The sequence below is a fragment of the Budorcas taxicolor genome, chromosome 20, assembly GCF_023091745.1.
Source record: "Budorcas taxicolor isolate Tak-1 chromosome 20, Takin1.1, whole genome shotgun sequence".
Lineage (NCBI taxonomy): Eukaryota > Metazoa > Chordata > Mammalia > Artiodactyla > Bovidae > Budorcas > Budorcas taxicolor.
Window position 1 is genome coordinate 44,591,093 of NC_068929.1, and position 22,155 is coordinate 44,613,247.

Consider the following 22,155-nt stretch of genomic DNA (forward strand, 5'->3'; position numbering starts at 1 on the left):
GCCACCTCTTCTTAATATCTTCTGCTTCTGTTAGGTCCATGCCATTTCTGTCCTTTATTGAGCCATCTTTGCATGAAACAGTTCCCTTGGTAGCTCTAATTTTCTTGAAGAGATCTCTAGTCTTTCCCATTCTATTGTTTTCCTCTTGTTTCTTTGCACAGATCACTGAGGAAGGCTTTCTTATCTCTCCTTGCTAATCTTTGGAACTCTACATTCAGATAAGTATATCTTTTCTTTTCTCCTTTGCTTTTCGCTTCGCTTCTTTTCACAGCTATTTGTAAGGCCTCAGCCATTTTGCTTTTTTGCTTTGCTTTTTCTTGGGGATAGTCTTGATTCCTGTCTCCTATACAATGTCATGAACCTCTGTCCATAGTTCATCAGGCACTCTATCAGATCTAGTCCCTTAAATCTATTTCTCACTTCCACTTTATAGTCATAAGGGGTTTGATTTAGGTCATACCTGAATGGTCTAGTGACATTAGTGAATGGTCTAGTTTTCCCCACTTTCTTCAATTTAAGTCTGAATTTTGGCAATAAGCAGTTCATGATCTGAGCCACAGCCTGAGTTTTCTCATCTGTAAACTACATATAGTAATATGTACTTTATATACCTACCTATAGTTGTGTTCTGAGATATCACTGTTCCTGGAACACTGCCTCTTGTAGTATGGATTCTCAATTTTCAAAAAACCTAGGGAATTCCCTGATGGTCCAGTGATTAGTACCTGACCGCTTCACTGCTATAGGCCTAGGTTCAGTCCCCAGTCAGAAGTAAGATCCTAGAAAAAAACCTAGAGCCTAGAACTTCTGATCATCCAGCATTGTAGGATGCTGCTGATCTTATCCTCCTTTTTATTTTCTCGTTACATAATTCATGACGCTGCATTTTAAGTAGCATGTTTACAGTTCTTGCACACAACTAGTCATTTGGAAATTTTTTATTAATACTTCAGAATCTTATGATTCTGATTTCCCATGCATCTTAACCTTCACCTTTCCAATTTGTGTTTTCTTCCCTGTGTAAAATATATTAAAGTGAGTGGGTCATAAATCTTTACTCCTCAGTATAGCAGTTTGCATTTGAGAAATCAAAAAAAGTTCAGTTTCCTTAAGTAGTTCTTCTATGATGTCATAGCAACTAGGAATCTCTCTCTTGAGCCTTAACTTTTGATCTACTCATTTCCTCTTTAGGGGAAAGGATGACAATTAGGGAGTCCAACAGATTTCCAGGGATCTTAGTTTAAGAAACAGTAAGTTTTCCAGTTTTAACATAGTGTTATAAATTAAATCAGCAACTTTGTCACATGTAAAGCTTTTATAGATTTTTTAATCTATAAATCACTGCACATAAACAGCTTATATATTATATATAATATATATATATTATATATATAATATATATATTATATATATAATATATATATTATATATATAATATATATATATTATATATATAATATATATATATTATATATATGTAGCTAGCTTAATATGCTTATTCATCAAAGACTTTGAACAATGGAAGGATAAAATTGATACATTTAACCAGAAAATTCAGTGCTTTTTCACCTTTTGGAAGATGAGAACCAATGTCTTTGGTTCTTTATTTCAAATCTTGTCTTTTGTTGTCCTGATATCATCAGAACTCCAACTCCATATTACAGACTTTTGCCAAACTTAAGTCACCTTACCTCTCCAAACCAGTTTCTATCAGCTCCTTACTTTTATTGACTGTGCAACCCCTTCAGTCAGTCACTGGGATTCAAAATCTTGGTGTCATCTTTGTGTAATTTCCTCTTTTATATCTTTTATCCTCTAAACCACCAAGCACGTATAGTCTTACTTTCATGACTTCTTTTCCTTTCTGTATTCTAGTTCAGACTTTTCCTCAAACCAGCACTTTCTTAATTTTATCCAGGGGAATTCTGCTTGGGGAAAATACTGTATAACAGTTCCATAACCACAGAAGTTTATCAGACATGCTATCACAGCCTTCCAGCAGTACTATAAGCCTTCTTGAAAGCAGTGACCAAATCTTATCCTAACATTTGACATGTATTGTGTAAATACTTGGTTGCTTGACTTACATTAAAAGAAGGATAAGTAACATTTTTCTTAGGTTTTGTGAGATACAGTTTATTAGTAAATATGCGCATGTAACCTGTCTTTTTAAGCAGAATTTATTGGGATTAAATTCCCTAATTCTCATCATTTTTCTTGGCCTTTTACAGGTATGTAATATAATCTTTGTTTGATTTTATTTGTAAGGTACATCTTATTCAGGTTATGAAGCAGCAGTGTATTCAGCTGCATCCTCCTACTACCAACAGCAGCAGCAGCAACAGAAGCAGGCGGCAGCAGCGGCGGCGGCAGCTGCTGCAACAGCTGCCTGGACAGGGACCACCTTTACTAAAAAAGCACCATTCCAAAATAAACAACTGAAACCAAAACAGCCTCCCAAACCACCCCAGATTCACTATTGTGATGTCTGTAAGATCAGCTGTGCTGGACCACAGGTACGTATGTTGTATGCTTCACCATAAATCTTGAGTGGTTGTCTTGATAGTTAAGTATGATTGATTATTATAATTCTTATGCCTACAAAGAAAGTTTACATTTTTCTCTCCTGCTAGCTTTTAGTTAACACATACATATTTCATCAAATGACCATTTTTTTTAAAGGTTTTTGTATTGACATACAAGAATTCTAAGAAAAATATAGTAAAAATAATTATGAATGTTATTAAAAGGTGGACAAATTGAGCTTTTCTTTAGGAAGGATACTTTGCTCTTTAAATAAAACTTTTAATTTAGCTTAAAAGTTTTATATTCAGATTAGTTGGGATTTTGGAGTAAGATTGAATTTTTGTTTCTTTTTTGGCATTTATGATTTACTTTTTAAGCCTTTTATGCAAAATTCTTGAACTTAAGACAATTGGATATTGATTTTCTTAATTCTTCAAGGTCTATATTGAGTGTATGAGTAGAATTCTGTAGTCGAAAAAGGATGATGAGATGAGAAGACTTTGTCAGATATAAATAGCAGAAGTTGCTTTTCTCTAGTATTAAAAATCCTTAAGCTATTTTAATAATCTATAATTTTAGGATAACATTTTTCATGAGACTGACTTTTGTATATGCTTTATAGGATGTTACTTGTTTCTATATACTTATTTCCTCCATGAGGCTATAGGGACTTTGGGAATAAGAAAGCTGTAGGAAAGTGTCTTTTTCAAAAATATCAACCAAAGAAGCATGCAGAACCTTTATTCCTTTATTTTGCTTTTTAGTCCTGTTGTTTTTTGTTATTGTTTTCTTGCTGTTGCTAAACATGAAATAAGTGATTTAGGGAAGGATCTGTTTATAAAATCTAGTGAGTTCAACTCCCTTCCCAACTTTACTTGTTAATATCTTTAAAAGTGTCTAGTGTTTATATAAAAATTTGGTAAGCAGTTTGGCAGGCAAAAGGCATAGTATTTGAAAAGATCAGATTTTGAGTTTTTAGTAGTTTTCTCCAGTTACATCATCTATCACCCTTTCCCAACCTGTGTACATTCTTTTAAATTTACTAGATCAGTTCTGTCTGCTTTTCAGTATAGAATTTGGGAGTTATTTTCAATTATCAGCATTCTCTGAGTTACACCAAACTAGTTTAATATATGTGGCTGTTAAGACCTTTTTTTTTCCTATTTTAAGTTTGATAGAAAACAGTTTCATTGTGATAACATGCTCGGGGGAGAGGAGACATGGGGAATGTTTGCAGCAACCCAGGACTAAACATGAAGGGGAACAAGAATGTTGGCTTTAGTATTGAGGAGTGTATCCTACTCAGTAATGACTGTTAAGGGTGAATGATGATGTGGTAGCAATTACAAATGTTAAGAGACTTGACTATGTGGTAACATACAAAAGCATAGCACATAGCTCTAGGGTGATAAGTTAATAGCATTTAGAATCAGCCTATATATGCAAGGCTGACGATTGATTTGGGGGAGCTGGATGGTTACACAAGAACAGGCCAAGAGTACCTCTGTTAAGTCAGAGGCAGTGCTGTAAGGGGTTAATGAACCTATGGAGAAAAATACTGTGTGAATGAGATGGTGAGTTAGAGACTAGTGTAGATATAAGAAAGGAGACTAAGTTGGTTCCAGTATGAGGGGCTGCTGTTTCAGTCCTGTGTCTGCAGCTTAACTTGTGGCCTTGGGCAACTTGGAGACTAAGTCAGTTGTCTGGGCCTTTGTTTCCTCACTTCTGTAATAGGCACTTATCCCTAAATAATTGAGGTTCACACTGCTTCATGGAGCCACTTTAGGCTGCTGCAGATGGTGAGAAGAGAATCAGATGGCTAGGTCTTAGGTCTTCCTCTTGTTGTTTGAAATACAGTAACTTTCCTTGCTTGTGCATAAGATTTCATTTTGAGAAAGGATTTTCTTGTTTCAAACTTAGAAAATCATTTTAGGTAACCTCTAAAGTCCCATTCAGCTCTGAGATTCTATGCTATCTATGCAATTTTATGCTCATCATATATGTATATAAAATTTTTTTAAATAATACGGGAAATAATAAACTGGCCCCACCCAAGGTCCTTATTGACCTCTCATTTTTATAAAACTGCCTTCCTCGGTCGTTGACATTGAAGACAACTTTTAATATGTACTTGCACTATTTTGGTGGCTAGTATTACAATAATGTTATTTTTCCTTCAAAAGGGATACAATTCTGGCAGTTAAATGCTTTAAATAGAGTTTTGTTCAGGGTGGAATGGATTCTAACACAGATTGTGAAAATGCATTCGTAAGTTTTCTCAGATGCAACTGACTTCTAAGTCAGTTTTATAAGTAATCATACCTGTTTATAAAGAGTCTTGTTACCATGTAGTAACATTGTTTTTTCTTCTCATGTGGCAGATATATTTTTCCTCCCTCCTCATAATCCTATAATTAAATAATTTCTTTTGGAATGATCACTCTTAATAGTCTCTACCCAACATTATACATAAGCACTAAAAGATATAAATTCTTTCAAACTGAGAGCAGTTACCTTATATTGATATTTTGGCTATGTATGAAAGTCCTTTGTTAATTAAAGTGTTAGGTAAGTATGTTCTTGGTAAACAAGGTACAGAGAACCGCAAATACATCATGTATGTAGGGAAGCCACATGCTCCTGTTCAGTTGCTTTTAAAATGGTGTAGTGCTAAAAAAAAAAATAAAACAAATAAAATGGTGTAGTGCTGAGATTTTAATGAGTATTAGAGATTGGAATGAATCATTGCAAATAATGTAGATAGAAAAGTAGTGAAGCAAAATTATTCTTTTTGTTTGAGACAGACTTATAAAGAACATTTAGAAGGGCAGAAACATAAAAAAAAAGAAGCTGCATTGAAAGCCTCACAGAATACCAGCAGCAGCAGCAACTCTACTCGTGGGACTCAAAATCAGCTACGTTGTGAGCTCTGCGATGTGTCTTGTACGGGAGCAGATGCATATGCTGCCCACATTCGTGGTGCTAAGCATCAGAAAGTAGGTGTTTTTTTCCCACACACCCTTATGTCTTAACTGTCTTTTCTTTTCCATTTTTGGTGGGGTTGGGGGTAAAGTAAAGGTGGCTTCAAAATTTGAAAATTTTTGAGGGTATTACATGCCTAATGTATATATGAAGGTGACATCAAGTAGTCATTGCTTAAGGAAGAAAAGACGGGTGACCCTTCTTAAAATTGAACTCGGTCTTTTCCCACCAACTGAAATTGAATCATGTAGTTGTTTTCTGCCTTCTGTTAGGCTTAAGTATAGGTTGGTATGCATGTAGCCAAGTCATTTCCTCACCAAGTGGTAGATGTAATATGTATCTGAATCTTTCACACAGATTGTTTTGAAAGTAATGAGTTTTTATTTAAAAGTGTATAAGAGAAAAAAAAGAAAAATATGGTTAAGATTTTCATTTTATAGGGTCTTTTAGGCAAACTTTTTTTAAAAAATCTACATTCTCTGAGTTTTCTGACAGATAAATATGCTTTTATTTTGTAGGTGGTTAAATTACACACAAAACTTGGTAAACCCATTCCTTCAACAGAACCAAATGTTGTTAGCCAAGCTACTTCTTCAACAGCTGTATCTGCTTCAAAGCCAACTGCCTCTCCTTCAAGCATTGCAGCAAGCAATTGTACTGTGAATACTTCATCAATTGCAACTTCTTCAGTGAAAGGTCTTACAGCTACAGGAAACTCGTCTCTTAATAGCACAGCCAACACTAAAGTATCAGCAGTGCCTGCAAATATGGCTGCCAAGAAAACATCTACACCCAAAATAAACTTTGTTGGCAAGTACTGAAGATTTTGTGTTCCTTCTAACTCTGTTAAAGTGGTATTTCTCCCCCACCCCAGGAGTAGCTCTTCTACTTACACAGTTGTCTTCTTTTCTGGGACCTTATTTAATTACATATCTGTATTTTTTTTTTTCCTTGAAATTTTTTCAGTTCTGTTTTCTTCAGCCATAGACTTAAAAATATATATGTATTTATTTTACTGTTCTCAGGCTGCTAACCTAATTCTTACTTTCTCTACTTCCTGTCCGGTCCTCAGTCTCTTATAGTATTTCAACTCTACCCTTTTCTGAAATCACCAAAAACCTACTTGCCACATTGAATGGCCAGTTTTCTGTTTCATCCTGTTGACCTCTCTAACATTTGAAACAGTTGACTGCTATACCTTAAAGCTTTAGTTATGTCTCTCTCTCTATTTTGGGTCCACTGGCTCCTTCCTCAGATATCTTTATTGGTTCTCTGGCTCTCATGTTCATTAGCTGGTAGTATTGCTAAGATTCTGATTCTCTCATCTCACTCACTTAGTATTCATGAGTATACATATTGTGTATGCAGTACCTTTAAAATCGTTTGGGCAAATTCAGGACGCCCACCTGAGTTCTAGAACCATATTTTAAGTATTTCCTGGTCATTATCTGTATGGTTCTGTTGATGCCTGTTAGTGTCTGTTTCTAACATTTTATCTCATCACAAGAGTACTGTGAACTAAACTCATAAAACTGCTGCTTTTTCACATGAACAAGTCCACTGACATTTTTTCTTGTTGCCTCTTCCAGTTGTTTCTAATCCTTTTATTTCTGTCCCTACAATATTCTCCAAAAAAGTGTCTTTTTCTCTTTATAGCCTCTGCTTTGTTTTTAGGCCTTCAAAGCTGCTTCCTCAGAGCTTTGTCTCTTATTGCATCCAGTTTCTGCAACACTTTTGTCAAAGTTATTTTGTAAAAAAATATTTATCAAATTGTGTTAGTTTCCCATTTAAAAATTTTCTGTGGCCTCCCCCTTGCATATAAGAAAAATGTCTGTTTTTCTTAATGATGTCATCCAAGTCCTTTCACAAATTAACCCCTACCTCAGATATCATTGCCTCTACCTCAGTGCTGTGCTTAAGTCACTTAGTTGTGTCAGACTCTGTGACTTCATGGACTGTGGCCTGCCAGGCTCCTCTGTCCATGGGATTCTCCAGGCAAGAATACTGGAGTAGGTTACCATTCCCTCCTCCAGTGGATCTTCCCAACCCAGGGATCGAACCCAGGCCTCCTGCATTACAGGCAGATTCTTTACCATCTGAGCCACCAGGGAAGCCCTGTACCTCGGTGATAAGTCCTATTGAATTACCAAGTCTTTTTTTAATTTACCATAGTCTTTTTTATTATTATTATTTGTTTATTTTAATTGGAGGCTAATTACTTTACAATATTGTGGTGGTTTTTTCCATACATTGACATGAATCAGCCATGGATGTACATGTGTCCCCCATCCTGAACTCCCCCTCCCACCTTCCTCCCCATCCCATCCCTTCCCTCAGGGTTGTCCCAATGTACCAGGTTTGAGTGCCCTGTTTCATGCATCAAACTTGGACTGGTGATCTATTTCACATATGGTAATATGCTTCTTTCAGTGCTGTTCTCGCAAATCATCCCACCCTCGCTTTCTCCCACAGAGTCCAAAAGTCTGTTCTTTATATCTGTGTCTCTTTTGCTGTCTCGCATATAGGGTCATCATTAGCATCTTTCTAAATTCCATATATATGCGTTAATATGCTGTATTGGTGTTTTTCTTTCTGATGTACTTCACTCTGCATAATAGGCTCTACTTTCATCCACCTCATTAGAACGGATTCAAATGTGTTCTTTTTAATAGCTGAGTAATACTCCATTGTGTATATATACCACAGCTTTCTTATCCATTCATCTGCCGATGGACATCAAAGTTGCTTCCATGTCCTAGCTATTATGCACAGTGCTGCAGTGAACGTTGATGTACACATGTCTCTTTCAATTCTGTTACCATAGTCTTTTTAGCTCCATGTTTTTGTGTCTTGTGTGTGCATACTGTTCTTTCTGTTTAGATATAATTCTCTTTTTATCTGCCTGACCAGTTTATACTTAGCACACTTAAGCCCAGCCCTGGTGTCATACTTGCTGAAGCTATTCCTAACTGAATCAGGTTAAAGGATGATGGCTCTTTTCCTTTACGTTCCCAAAATACTCTATTAACACATTGTGCTATGATAACGCGTCAGTCAGTTCAGTTGCTCAGTCGTGTCCAACTCTTCGCAACCTCATGAACTGCAGCATGCCAGGCCTCCCTGTCCATCACCAACTCCCGGAGTCCACCCAAACCCATGTCCATTGAGTCGGTGATGCCATCCAACCATCTTATCCTCCATCGTCCCCTTCTCCTCCTGCCCTCAATCTTTCCCAAGGTCTTTTCAAATGAGTCAGCTCTTTGTATCAGGTGGCCAGAGTATTGGGAGTTTCAGCTTCAACATCAGTGCTTCCAGTGAACACCCAGGACTGACCTCCTTTAGGATGGACTGGTTGGATCTCCTTGCAGTCCGAGGGACTCTCAAGAGTCTTCTCCAGCACCACAGTTCAAAACCATCAATTCTTTGGTGCTCAGCTTTCTTTATAGTCCAACTCTCACATCCATACCTGACCTTAAATTATTGACACCTCAAAGACAGCACACTGTCTGACTCTTGGCGACCGCATGAATAGCAGCACGCCAGGCCTCCCTGTCCATCACCAACTCCCGGAGTTCACTCAAACTCATGTCCATCGAGTCGGTGCTGCTATCCAGCCATCTCATCCTCTGTCGTCCCCTTCTCCTCTTGCCCCTAATCCCTCCCAGCATCAGGGTCTTTTCCAGTGAGTCACCTCTTTGCATGAGGTGGCCAAAGTATTGGAGTTTCAGCTTCAGCATCATCCAGGACTGATCTCCTTTAGGATGGACTGGTTGGACCTCTTGGCAGTCCAAGGGACTCTCGAGTCTTCTCCAACACTACGGTTCAAAAGCATCAATTCTTTAGCACTCAGCTTTCTTCACAGTCCAACTCTCACATCCATACATGACCACTGGAAAAACCATAGCCTTGACTAGATGGACCTTTGTTGGCAAAGTAATGTCTCTGCTTTTGAATATGCTATCTAGGTTGGTCATAACTTTCCTGCCAAGGAGTAAGCATCTTTTAATTTCATGGCTGCAATCACCATCTGCAGTGATTTAGGCTTAGACACTACCATTTCAGGTACTTGCTCTTTACTTTTTAGGTACTTGATGTTATAAGAGCCATGGTGAGGACAGAGAGGACCATTGAATATTATGAGAGAGAATGGGGAGGTTGAGACATGTATTTCATTAATAGCATAAAAAAGCCAAATGGTTTCTATGGTTCTTCAAAATTCTGATCTATTGTATGTCAATCAGGACTTTGTTGGTAGGAAAGATCAGAACTTTATCTAGAGATCTTGTATCAGTTCATACATTATACAAGAAGAAAATTAAAATTACTCTAATTCTTTTATGTTCTAGGTGGTAATAAGCTGCAGTCAACAGGAAATAAAACAGAAGACTTAAAAGGAACTGAATGTGTTAAAAACACTCCTGTCACTTCTGTACCAATTCCAGAAGTAAAGCCAGACACAGTGTCAGAACCAGTCACACCTGCGTCTCTTGCTGCTTTGCAGAGCGATGTGCAGCCAGTGGGCCATGATTATGTGGAGGAGGTATTGATTTGAGAATACTCCTGTTGTGAGATTAGATAGGAAAGACGTGTGTTACTTTGTCACAAGTGTGCTTTACATGTGAAATTCAGTTATATTTTAGGTTTAGATTACTTATAAAGGGATATTGAAGGGATCTTTGTTGAAGGTTTTGTGTTGTTTTTTTTAAGCCTGCCCTTTGAGCTTGCCTAAGTGACATCACAATTTTTTTGTTAACTTTTCTTTCCCTGCTGACGTCATCACTGTAGTATGTGAAGTAACTTTCTATTTATTTGTCAGACCTGCTTTTAGCATAACCCTTCTACTGTGCTGAACATAAAAAGTAAAAACAAAATGTGAACAGCAGAAATGACAAAGACAGCAAATATTTCTTTCTGAACAGTTTTGTGTGTAAAATTTAGATTGCTGATGTAACAGATGACTTTTTATTTGATTTCTCAAGCTGATTAGAAAACTATTCCTGTTTTACAAAATAACTTAGTAAATGGAGGATAAGGAAGTATCAGAAGGGACTTGATAGATATTTGCTGTTAGTGGAAAGACGAACATACAGTGGTGTAGCCCTATTCTGCTTTTGCTGTATTATAGAACAGTTGAACAGAACAAGCTCTCTAAATTTCAGTGTCTGCATCTGTAAAATTTGGGTATCTCTCAGTGAAGATGTGAAGCTTAGATCAAATAAAGTACCTAAGCACAGTGCCTAGCATACGGTAGATTTTTGACAAATATTTATTTGTTCCTTCACCCTTTTCCATCAAGAAAAATTACTTATTGAATTCTTTGTTTACAAGATGGAAAACTGGGCTGTGTAGTTTATAAGTTATTCACATGCAGTTTTAATTTAAAGTTATAGGTCTTGGGAATTTCCTGGCAGTCCAGTGGTTAGGGCTTCTTGCTTCTGCTTCATTGCGCATGGGTTTCATCCCTGGTCAGGGAACTAAGATTCCACAATGCCAACATGGTAAGGCAAAAAAAAAAAAATTGAAAGGTTAATAAACTTTTAGCTGATAGTAAGACTCGGTTGTCTTAAAAAAAAAGTACAGCCAGAACATCTGGCCAGAATACTTAATCACCAATAATACTGGTTAAGTAATCTTAACTTCAGAGGATTGTGTTTAGAACCAATCTTTAAAACTTGCTGAAGTTTTAATAACTTTTAATAACATTCTAGTCTATTTGTCTTCCTAACTGGTTGTGCAGTTAGAAAAAAATCGACATTGGTTTTCAATAAAGTTGTACATGTATAAAGTCTTCGGCTTTGTAGAAATAAATGAGAATAATGCCTTTGATCATCTTCAGCTCCATTTCCAAGAACAGTACCTGGCAGGAGCAGGTATTCAATAAATATTTTTTCAATAATTGAAGGTGTCTATTGCATTAGAATCTAAATGTTTACATATAGAGGAAGTTTAACTATAAGAGCCAAATACATAGTAACACATCTTGCATTGTACAGTTAAAAATTCTAACCCTGTTCATTTCTGTAGATTATCTCTTTAAAAAGTATAGACATTGCCCCCCCCTTTTCTGACTATAAATTCTGAAAGTTATTAACAACTCATGAGATGGGTTTATATTGAAATCTTTACCTGTGACATTCCTGTTGTGATTTCTTGACTTTTTTTTTCCCCAACGTCAAGGTACGAAATGATGAAGGAAAAGTGATTAGATTCCATTGCAAATTATGCGAGTGCAGCTTTAATGATCCCAATGCTAAGGAGATGCATTTAAAAGGACGAAGACACAGACTTCAATATAAAGTGAGGAAAATTTCAGCTATTTTTCTCTTTCTCTTTTTATATATCTTGGAACATTCTAGATGCAAAAATAAGGCATCTAAATATAACTCACTAAGTCCATGAACTCCCACTCTCAGATTGGCATGTCATGTCTCACTTAGAGAGTCAGATGTTTAATTTTTATTGATTAGTTTGTTATACTTAGGGCTTCCCCTGGTGCCTCAGATGGTAAAGAATCTGCCTACAATGCAGGAGACCCAAGTTCGATCCCTGGGTCTGAAAAATTGCCTGGAGAAGGGCATGGCAGCCTACTCCATTGTTCTTGCCAAAGAATTCCATGGACAGAGGAGCCTCATGGGCTACAGTCCTTGGGGTCACATAATTGGACACAACTGAGTACCTATCACTTTTGTTATACTTAAGGAAAAGCAGTGTAGTCATGTTTCATTATTTCTAGTGTCAAAATAAAACTGACATTACTTGGATCAAGTAATCATGTAAAAATAGTTGCTTCAAAGGAAGTGTTTGAAAGAAATGTCAGGTCTCCAATTTCCTTTATCTTGGCAGAATTTCCATTAAAGTGGATTTTGAGATGAGGAATTCTTCATTGAAAACACTTCGAAGTAATAAGTTAAATCTACCTACTGTATTTAAAGTTTTTAATTAGGTTGGACTTGTGTACTAGATTCATGTTTTCTAAACACAGAAATGGTGGAGATTAAAAATAATTCGTTAATGGGCAGTAATACTTCTATATGAAAAAAAGTTTTTAACCCCACACTCAGATATCTAGAATCATTTATTTACAAACAAACAAAGGAATACTAAATACCCATCAGTCTCCTAAGGATTTCTTTTATTGGTTAACAGTAAATTAAGTACTTTTTGCATACTAAACTTGAAGAACCAAGAATTTTGGGGATGGGAAGGAAGAAAGAATGTTTATGAATATATTTTGAATTTTTCTCTGATTCAACTTATTTTACTACATTTACTCTTGTAATAGATTTGCAAATAAAAGCCTCTATGATGAAAGAATATGTGGGATTGTATGATTTAAGATATGTGTAGATTGTTGGAAGGATTGCTGGTTTTTCAAATATCTTGTCTATGTTAACAGAAAAAAGTAAATCCAGATTTGCAAGTAGAAGTAAAGCCCAGTATTAGAGCAAGAAAGATTCAAGAAGAGAAAATGAGAAAGCAAATGCAGAAAGAGGAGTACTGGCGAAGGAGAGAAGAGGAGGAACGCTGGAGAATGGAAATGAGGTAGTATTTTTAACTTTTAGTACCATGATAGGTGGTTTAGACTTTCTAAGAAACTTAGCTGTTCTGAGTATGTGACTCCCATTCAGAGCAATCCAGATTTATTTGAAATATTTTTAGTTTTCACTTGTGAGGGAGACACTAGGTCTAGGAAAGAAATGCATTACAGTTAAGTTACTGGCTATTCTAATATTTGACCATGTCCTTGGTATTAGGACTTATTTTGTAAATAATATCTTTTATATATTTAACTGCATAAATAGTTTAATATCATAAATAAATGCCTCAGTTTAAAGCAAAATAGAGCATTTGGTTACATGACAAAAAATATCCTAAATATAAGATTGAGTAGATTCTAGACATTAATAATGTGTAGGGTTTGTTTTAAAAACTGTAGAAGCTACAAGTAGGGATAAATGAGAAAATAGGTTCAGTAGATACAGAAATGTTTAGTTTTATTGATATAACTGACATATCTTTAAGTGGCACAATTCATTGATTTTATTCACAGAGTTGTGCAGTTACCAGCACAGTTTTAGAACATTTTTATGACCCACTAAAGAAACCACACACCCATTTAGCAATCAGTACCTATTTCCCCACCAACTCCTCCGTCTACTCCTGGGCAACCACTAATAAACTTCATCTTAGTAGATTGCCTGTACTGGAGATTTCACATAGATAAAATCATAAAACATATTGACTTTTGTGTCTGGCTACTTTTCACTTAGCATGATGTTTTCGAGTTTCATGCATGTTATTGCATATATCAGTACTTTATTTTTTATGCATGCATAATATTTCATTACATAAATGTGTCACATTTTATTTATCTGTTTATCAGTTGATGGACATTTGTGTTATTTCCACTTTTGGGTTATGAATACTGCTGCCATAAGTGTTTGTGTACAAGTTTTTATAACCCACTTTTTTTCATTTACATACCAACTTGTAAGTAAGCTAAAATTATTTTCCATGGGTATGTAATGCTTTTTTGTGCAGATGTAAAATTTTCTTTATAACCCGTTTCCTATATTTTTAGATATTTAGAGTTTTTTATGGTATTTCCCTATTGTTATTACATTGACCAACCTTGAGGCAGTATTACTGCATAAATCACTATGAGTTGACACTAATCAAATCCCAGAAGCAAAAATGTTGACAGATACCTATACTTTTGCCTGTGCTAGATAGTTTAACTTAGTGATCCTCAAACTTTTTGGTCTCAGGACCTTTTATAACTCAATAATTATTTTTTAATATAAATTTATTTTAATTGGAGGTTAATTATTTTACAATATTATAATAACTCAATAATTATTGAAGACTCTGAAGAGTTTTTGTGTATGTGGGTTATAGGCTGTCAACATTGTATTAGAAAGGAAAACTGAGAAGTTTCAGTATTTATGAACTTATTTTTATATAACTTTGTTTAAATATAGTTAAATATTATTAATTATAATATTAAATCAGGTGTATTTATTAATATGATAATGGTAAATATAATATGCTAACTATAATAACTGTTTCTCCTCCAGAAATAATGACATTGTTTCACATTTTTGCAGATCTCTTTAATGTCTAGCTTAAGGCAGCCTCATTCTCCTTCTGCTTCTGTGCTCAACAGGTTGTGATAACACATTTTGCCTCTGGATAACTCCACTGTAGACTCACAAAGAGAGAAAGCAAATATTATTTTGAGAGTAACTTTGATGTCATGAATCCCCCTGAAGGTGTCTCAAGGACTACCTAGACTACCCAGACCACACTTTGAGGGCTGCTCCTATAATTTATTAAAATATCTGCCTGTGAGAAATAGAAACATGAAAGCCAGTTTTATTTCAACTTTGTATTACTGGCAAATTAAATTTTTATTTCATGCTTAATCACTTACATTTCTTTTGTGGTGAATTGCCTATTCATTTGTTAACTTACCTGTTAACAGATTTGTACAGACACTTCTTATAGCTATTAACCCATTAACATGTTATCTTTAAATAATCTTTAATGGTATTTATCAATTTTTCTTTTTTATTTATTTAAATGTAACTTTGTTCTTATGAAATTTCTGCCTTTGTAATGCACTGGCAATTTTTCTCTATACCTAGATTATGCAGTTACTTCCTGTTTTACTGCTATACCGTATGCCAGGAAGTAGCATATAGTGTGTTAGGCACTATAGTATACTATGTTTACCAAGTATGAATTGGTAAACAATCAATATTTAAATATGCCCTTATGTAACCTAAACATCATTAGTAATAATAGAATATTCAAAACTAGAATGAACATGGTTTTCCAGGGCCTTCAAGCTGTTATTATTCATTTTCTCTCATGACCTGAATAAAATTAGAAGTATGATTCTATCTGTCCTAAATTGGATGACCCAGAAAGCACTGCTTATTCCTGACCTGAAGAAATAATGGTTTCTACAGTACTACTTGAGAAGCATACTTCTTTCTTACGTTTTGTATTAAATGAATTTGTCTAGTAAAAATTTATTGTTAACAAAAATTTGCTATGAAGACACGACTGCCTAGGGAATTATTGGTATCCTAGTTTGAAGCTGAAGGCAAAGATAGAACTGAGAGGGAGAGAGTCATATGGTGAAAAATTAGATTCCAAAAATGTTGACTATTAAAACAGAGGCTACATGCTAACTGCCCACCAAGTTCAGCCCATGGGCGTTTTATTTGGTGCCCATAGTATTTTTTTGGACACCAACATGAATCAACATTTAAAGACCATGAGATTTCACAAAAGTCCTGATTGACCTTGGGATAACCGCCTGGTATTCCCTTGTGACAGTAATTAATAGCTGTGCGGCCCTCTTGTCTCTAGCCAGAGCATGTGTTTTCCTTCTTTACCATACTTCCCATCATCCTTAGCATGTCCCCAAAAGTGAAATGGGATGTGAGTTGCCATTTATCCCTGTTGTTTTTCCTCATTGTAGAAAAATGTCTTTGTCTCTCTCTGTATCAGATGAGGAAATTAAAGGTTGTCTTAAGAAGTTCTCTCTTACAAAAAAAAATAGAGAGCACATTTCTTTGAAGACATGAGGAAAATACCTGAATGTATGCTTTGGGTCTTTCACTCACACACTTTATTAGTCTGGCCACATGAGGTAGGCGTTTAAGTTTACAATCTCTACTGTCAAGGGGAAGAGGTTGGAATGAACTGTGAGGTTTCTGGTGCTCGTTTTTTCAACTCTGTCTTCAGACTGTGAAATTTTGTTTTGCTTTTATCTTTGTTTTCTCATCTGTTCACTGGGATTCACTTTTATTCACTAATTAATGAAAGCAAATTTAATCTGATACAGAGGGGGAAAGAAAGGTGTTAGCTAGACTGATCGGGGTTTTTTATTGCTTTCTATATTATTATTGATGTAAATTCTGGGGGTGTATTTTTCGAAGTGGCTTACAGTATCATTCTTTATGTTTCAGACGTTACGAAGAGGACATGTACTGGAGAAGAATGGAGGAAGAACAGCATCATTGGGATGATCGCCGCCGAATGCCTGATGGAGGCTATCCTCATGGTCCCCCGGGCCCACTAGGCCTTCTGGGAGTCCGACCAGGCATGCCTCCTCAGCCACAGGGGCCTGCAGTGAGTGTCCACCCTGTTTACATAGACAGTGAAAGTGTAAGACTGGTTCAGCATTAGGAAATAACAGTTTGAAGAGCTAATTTTTAGACTTAATAATATCCAAATCTCAATATGTTTTTCATCTGATTTAGAATCTTCTCTCCTTTTAGTATACTTTCTCAACTCGTGTACTTATGTATAAGGACTTTGTAGAATTTCCATGAATCTTTCTTATTTTCAGTGTAAACTAAGGGAGCAGATCTTAAGAGGTTTTTTTTTTACCTTTGTTCTTTAGATTATCAAGAACAACTAATTTTGAAGGCTGTTGCTTTGGCTTCAGAATTATTTCTGTCTTCCCATTATGTATGGTTTAGAGTCCTTTTTTCAAATGTTTAGCATTCAAAACCTACCACTACTTCTAAATTTAAGTGCATGATAAGGGGTAGGTAGATAGAGTCCATGGGGTCACAGAATTAGACACAACTGAGCAACTAACACATAAGGGGTAGGTAAATGGTTGGAGATAACACACGGTGGATGTATTAGAACTGTAGGAAAGAGGTGCATCCTGAGAGTCTGCGTTCTGTAGAAGCTAGATAAAAGATACCTGGCTTATGAGGAGCATTTCGTATAAGTTCAGACTATAGAAAACAAGATTTTTTTTTTCTTTGTACTGGTTTTCCAGAGAGCACTTAGAAGAAAACAGTCTAAATTCCTGCTCTTTAACCTATTCTTTCTCATTTGTCTTTCCATAGAATAAGAATTTGTAAAATCTGTTTTGTTAAAAGCAAAATGTTTGAGAACTGGTTTTAAAGTTGTATAAAATGTATTTTCATAACTTTAAGATGGTATGTATTATAACTTGTTTTGAGTGCATAACATACATACTTACATACTCACTTTCAATACTGTACCTTTCTACAGTTTACATTTTTGTTTTTACCAAAATGGGAAAAAAAGGAGAAGATAGCTTTAAATGGACATTCTGTATAAGTGGCTTTCTTACTGAAAAATGCAACCAGCGTATGTGTAGTTGAAAAATAGTAGTTTACTTTTGCTTGGGAAACATTGTTTTAATGGAGTTACCTCTGTTTTTTCCAATCTCCAGCCCTTACGTCGTCCTGACTCATCTGATGACCGTTACGTAATGACAAAGCATGCTACCATTTATCCAACTGAAGAGGAATTACAGGCAGTTCAGAAAATTGTTTCTATCACTGAACGTGCTTTAAAACTTGTTTCAGACAGCTTGTCTGAACACGAGAAGAGCAAGAGCAAAGAGGGAGATGATAAGAAAGAGGGAGGTAAAGACAGGTGTGTTTGCCAAGTTTTTTACTTTTGTATAGTTTTGATTTTTCTTATGTAGACTTACCTTATACTTGAAATAAAAGTTACAAAGACTAAAAATCCTCTGGTAGTCTACATGTGTTATGCTTGTGTTAGATTTTAAATGTATTCAGCTGCTTTCTGCTGAAATGAAAAATAATTTCATACAATCTCCAACCTTGTAATTTACTCACTGTATTTAAACTTACATAAAACTATTTCAAATCTGTTTTCAAAGCAGCCGTTGTAGTTTTCCAGTTGCATTCAGCTATTCAGTGTTTATTCATTTGTTGAATCTGTTCCATGTTCGTTCGTTCTTTTAACAGCTTATTTTATCTTTAACACATTGACCCATAAGCATGAATAAGCTCAAATTTTAGCAACATCTTTATATCTGTGTATACGAAACATGACTTTTGTTATTCTAATTTATGAGACAGAAAAGCATTAATGTCCTTTGCTTTTCAGTTGTTCCTGAGAACTTAGCTCTTGATTTATTAATTTTTTCATATTTCTTATCTAAATAAAGGGTATTTCTAAAAATATTAAATGTTCTTATACTATAGTTGATGCAAATTTTAATGATGTAAAAATTATTTCATTTACTACTGTGTGTTGAGAGATGATCATGGTTGTGGTTAAGAAGGGAAATGTTATAATATAACTTGATTTCACCACAGAGCTTTAAAAGGAGTTTTGCGAGTGGGAGTATTGGCGAAAGGATTACTTCTCCGAGGAGATAGAAATGTCAACCTTGTTTTGCTGTGCTCAGAGAAACCTTCAAAGACATTATTAAGCCGTATTGCAGAAAACCTACCCAAGCAGCTTGCTGTAAGTATTATGGAAATACTCATTTTTATCCCTTGTCTAGTTCAGAAGTTTTTGGCAGGACTAACTTTGCTTCAGCTTAAACCTAAGCCAGCCTTTAAAGTTTTGGCTTGACTTTCCAAATTGCTTGATTGTACAAATTGGTAGCACAGTTTTCTACTTGGTTTTTTTAGGTTTTATGGTGCTTCTCTTCAACATGAAGCCATCTTGCTAATTTATTTTAAAATTTAAAGCTGCAGCGCGTGTCCTCTTCCTATTCTTTTTCCAAGGTTTGAATCATAAGAGAAGACAGTTGTTCAGGGAAAATTTTCATTTTTTGATTTTTTTTCTTTTAAACAAAGCCCGTGTATATATAGTAAGCTTAAAGTTTTAGAATTCATGAACTTCTTGCCTATTTAGTTGAATACATGTTTTTAATAAAGTATAGTAACTAAAATAGAGACTTTCTGATTTGACTTTTCCCAGCTTTATTATGATTACTTTCCATTTTGTACATGTTATAATGGTAACAATGACTTGTTGCTGTCTCCATCCAGGAAGTTGTGGCAAATTCAATTAATAGAATATCCCTTTTTGGTCCTACAAAAACAAAACTTTTTAAGTTTGAATTTAAAAAAATTTTACTATAGTATCTTGTCAGAATCACAGACTGAAATTTAAAACAAAGGTTCCTTGAATAATTTAATGTATAAAACTTATTTAGGTATTTGAAATTCAAGAATTGGCATTTCATTGGTAGCATGTGTTGTACAGTAATGTTAGAATAAATAGTACCTGACCACAGCAAACCAGCTGATACCAAAATGGATAGTGAAGCATGCCATTAAACTTGAGCTCTGATGACTCTGGCACTTATTGTTGTTTGCTGTCTATTACCATTGTTTCAGATGAGAGATTTTTTAGAATTGTGGATGAGTCTTTTTAAGCATAGGAGCCAGGAGAATTGTAATTGTGTGTCTACTTGTTATACTTCCTTGAGGCTGCTAGGGCAGTGAAAGGGAGGAAAAGAAGCTTGAGAACTTAGAAAACTGTATGTAGTTTGCAAAGAAAAATCTTAAATTGTTGTGTTTTGTAAAACTACAAAGGAGAAAATGTTATATTCTAACTGAACAATCAGTAGTTAAGCTAATTCTTTACAGCACATTCTTTACCATCTGAGCCATCAGGGAAGCCCCAAAACAAAATACAGTTTCCAAATCAATCTGTACTTGTACAGTGGATAAGCAGAAAAGATAGAATTATCATCATCACTATCGTAATTAACGTCTACTTGATACTGTGTGCCAGGCACTGTTTTCAGTTCTTTGTGTAGTTCATTCATTCATTCTTCCTACGGTCTTACAGGTTAGATAAATTGTACTGTTCCCATCTTATAAAAACGGGTATAGGGGAGTTAAATATTTGCCCAACTTCACATCATTAGTAAATTGGCAGAGCTAGGATTTGAACCTAGATTGTTGTTGCCCTAGATTGTTGTTGCTGTTCAGTCGCTAAGTCATGTCCGACTCTGCGACTCCATGGACTACAGCACACCATGCTTCCCTGTCCGTCACTGTCTCCTGAAGTTTGCTCCAACTCATATCCATTGAATATGATGCCATCCAACCATCCCATCCTCTGTTGCCCCTTCTCCTCCCCTCAGTCTTTCCCAGCATCAAGGTCTTTTCTAGTGAGTTGGATCTTCACATCAAGTGGCCAAACTATTGAAGCTTCAGCATCAGTCCTTCCAGTGAACTTAGAGACTATACTGGGAACACTCCATGTAATTTCTAGAGTCTTCCTTTGTTCATGTATACTGTACTGAAGCTTATTACATGTATACTAAATTGCAGTGAATCCTGTTGTTGTTGGTTTTTTTTCTGTTGAGCAAAACTTTCTTTTTTCTGCTCCCTGATTTAAAATGTAGATCTGTTGATTTCACAGACAAGGTGCACTGGGTATGGTTGAATTACGGCTCCTGTTAGTTTCAGGCATCTATTTTAGTCTCAAATACTAGCTACCTGGATGCTACTTTAGGAAGGTATGGTAATAACTATAGCAGTGTTTCTTTCATCGAAAAATTCATCATCTAAAAGGTGCATACACACATACAGATAACTCATATGATACAAATAATGGTAAATATTAGTTCAACAAAGAATTCTAAACGGAAAAAGGAGCGAGAGGTTATAATTTGCTTGTTTTGCAAGGCTTGGAGGGAAATAGTATATGATCTAGTCCTTACAAAATGGTTAAAGTAGTGTGAGAAAGTGAAAGAGCCATAATGAAACTGCTTTGTTTGATAATGTAAGAGGGCCAGCTAATTTCTTGTACTCTTCATTATATAGGTTATAAGTCCTGAGAAGTATGACATAAAATGTGCTGTTTCTGAAGCGGCAATAATTTTGAACTCATGTGTGGAACCCAAAATGCAAGTCACTATCACCCTGACATCTCCAATTATTCGAGAAGAGAACATGAGGGAAGGAGGTTGGAAAGCCATTAAACATTCTACTTTTTATTAACTTCTTTTTTTTCCATTTACCTACTCTTTAAGATGGCATTAAGCCCTAGAAGGCAACATGCTGGCATTACATATGAATCTGATAGATTTGACTTACATAGCAACTAGTTTTGCTTAAGATTATTTCCCAGATCTTTTATTAGTGTGTTTTTAGTAATGTACTTTTATATAAAACACTCATAGTATTCATTTTCTTGATTTGTTTTTCTTTTCTTGCTAACCTCAGATTTCTGGAAAAAGTTTAAATTATTCTTAGTCATAAGCATAGTTGACTTATGAAAAATTAAGTATTGCTAGTAAAGGACCACAAATTTAACTTCTCTTAAGTCATTGTTCTTGTCTTTAAAAAGACAAGGGAGTTTCATAAGTAAAATTGGTTGAATACTCATAACAGTTTAAGAGACATTGTTATATATGTAATCATGGATTTGGCTTGTCCTGAGGTAAATATTTCTGGTTCTCTGAGGTTGCTCTTTGGTTTGGAGCGCTTTCATAAATGCAGAGCATCCTAATGCACTTAGATTTGGGCATCTGACCCCTGCTTTTCTACCAGAGATTTGAAAAATAAATGATGGTAGGCGTAGTTAATGAGTTATAGCACAATTAGGGGTTTTTAACTTACTTTACAATTGTAGACTGTGAAATCCTGCTGGTGCCAGCAATGTTGCTTTAGGGACTGTCCTATAACATTTTCAAAGCTTCAAAAGCTTTTAAGCCAAAAAGCATGGTCAGTGTCTGCGGTATGTTGGTTCTGTTGTTTTATGGGTCAGATAAAATTTACTTTGTTTCCTTTCATGTTGTTTTTGTACATCTTAATTGGTTGAATATGGAGTTATATGGCCTACACTAATATTTCTTTGTGATAC

At 35.4% G+C, this 22,155-nt stretch overlaps 1 protein-coding gene across 1 annotated transcript in view; it reads left to right on the forward strand.

Moving 5' to 3' along the window:
- ZFR (zinc finger RNA binding protein) overlaps window positions 1–22,155 on the forward strand; it is an 84,499-nt gene that overhangs the window by 37,873 nt on the left and 24,471 nt on the right. Inside the window, exons 6-15 of the mRNA XM_052659013.1 lie at window positions 2,269–2,516; window positions 5,331–5,522; window positions 6,027–6,318; window positions 9,855–10,048; window positions 11,686–11,805; window positions 12,905–13,050; window positions 16,491–16,653; window positions 17,741–17,946; window positions 18,639–18,789; window positions 21,114–21,255. Of these exons, the coding sequence (XP_052514973.1) occupies window positions 2,269–2,516; window positions 5,331–5,522; window positions 6,027–6,318; window positions 9,855–10,048; window positions 11,686–11,805; window positions 12,905–13,050; window positions 16,491–16,653; window positions 17,741–17,946; window positions 18,639–18,789; window positions 21,114–21,255 (1,854 nt within the window). The remainder of the gene's footprint in view (window positions 1–2,268; window positions 2,517–5,330; window positions 5,523–6,026; window positions 6,319–9,854; window positions 10,049–11,685; window positions 11,806–12,904; window positions 13,051–16,490; window positions 16,654–17,740; window positions 17,947–18,638; window positions 18,790–21,113; window positions 21,256–22,155) is intronic.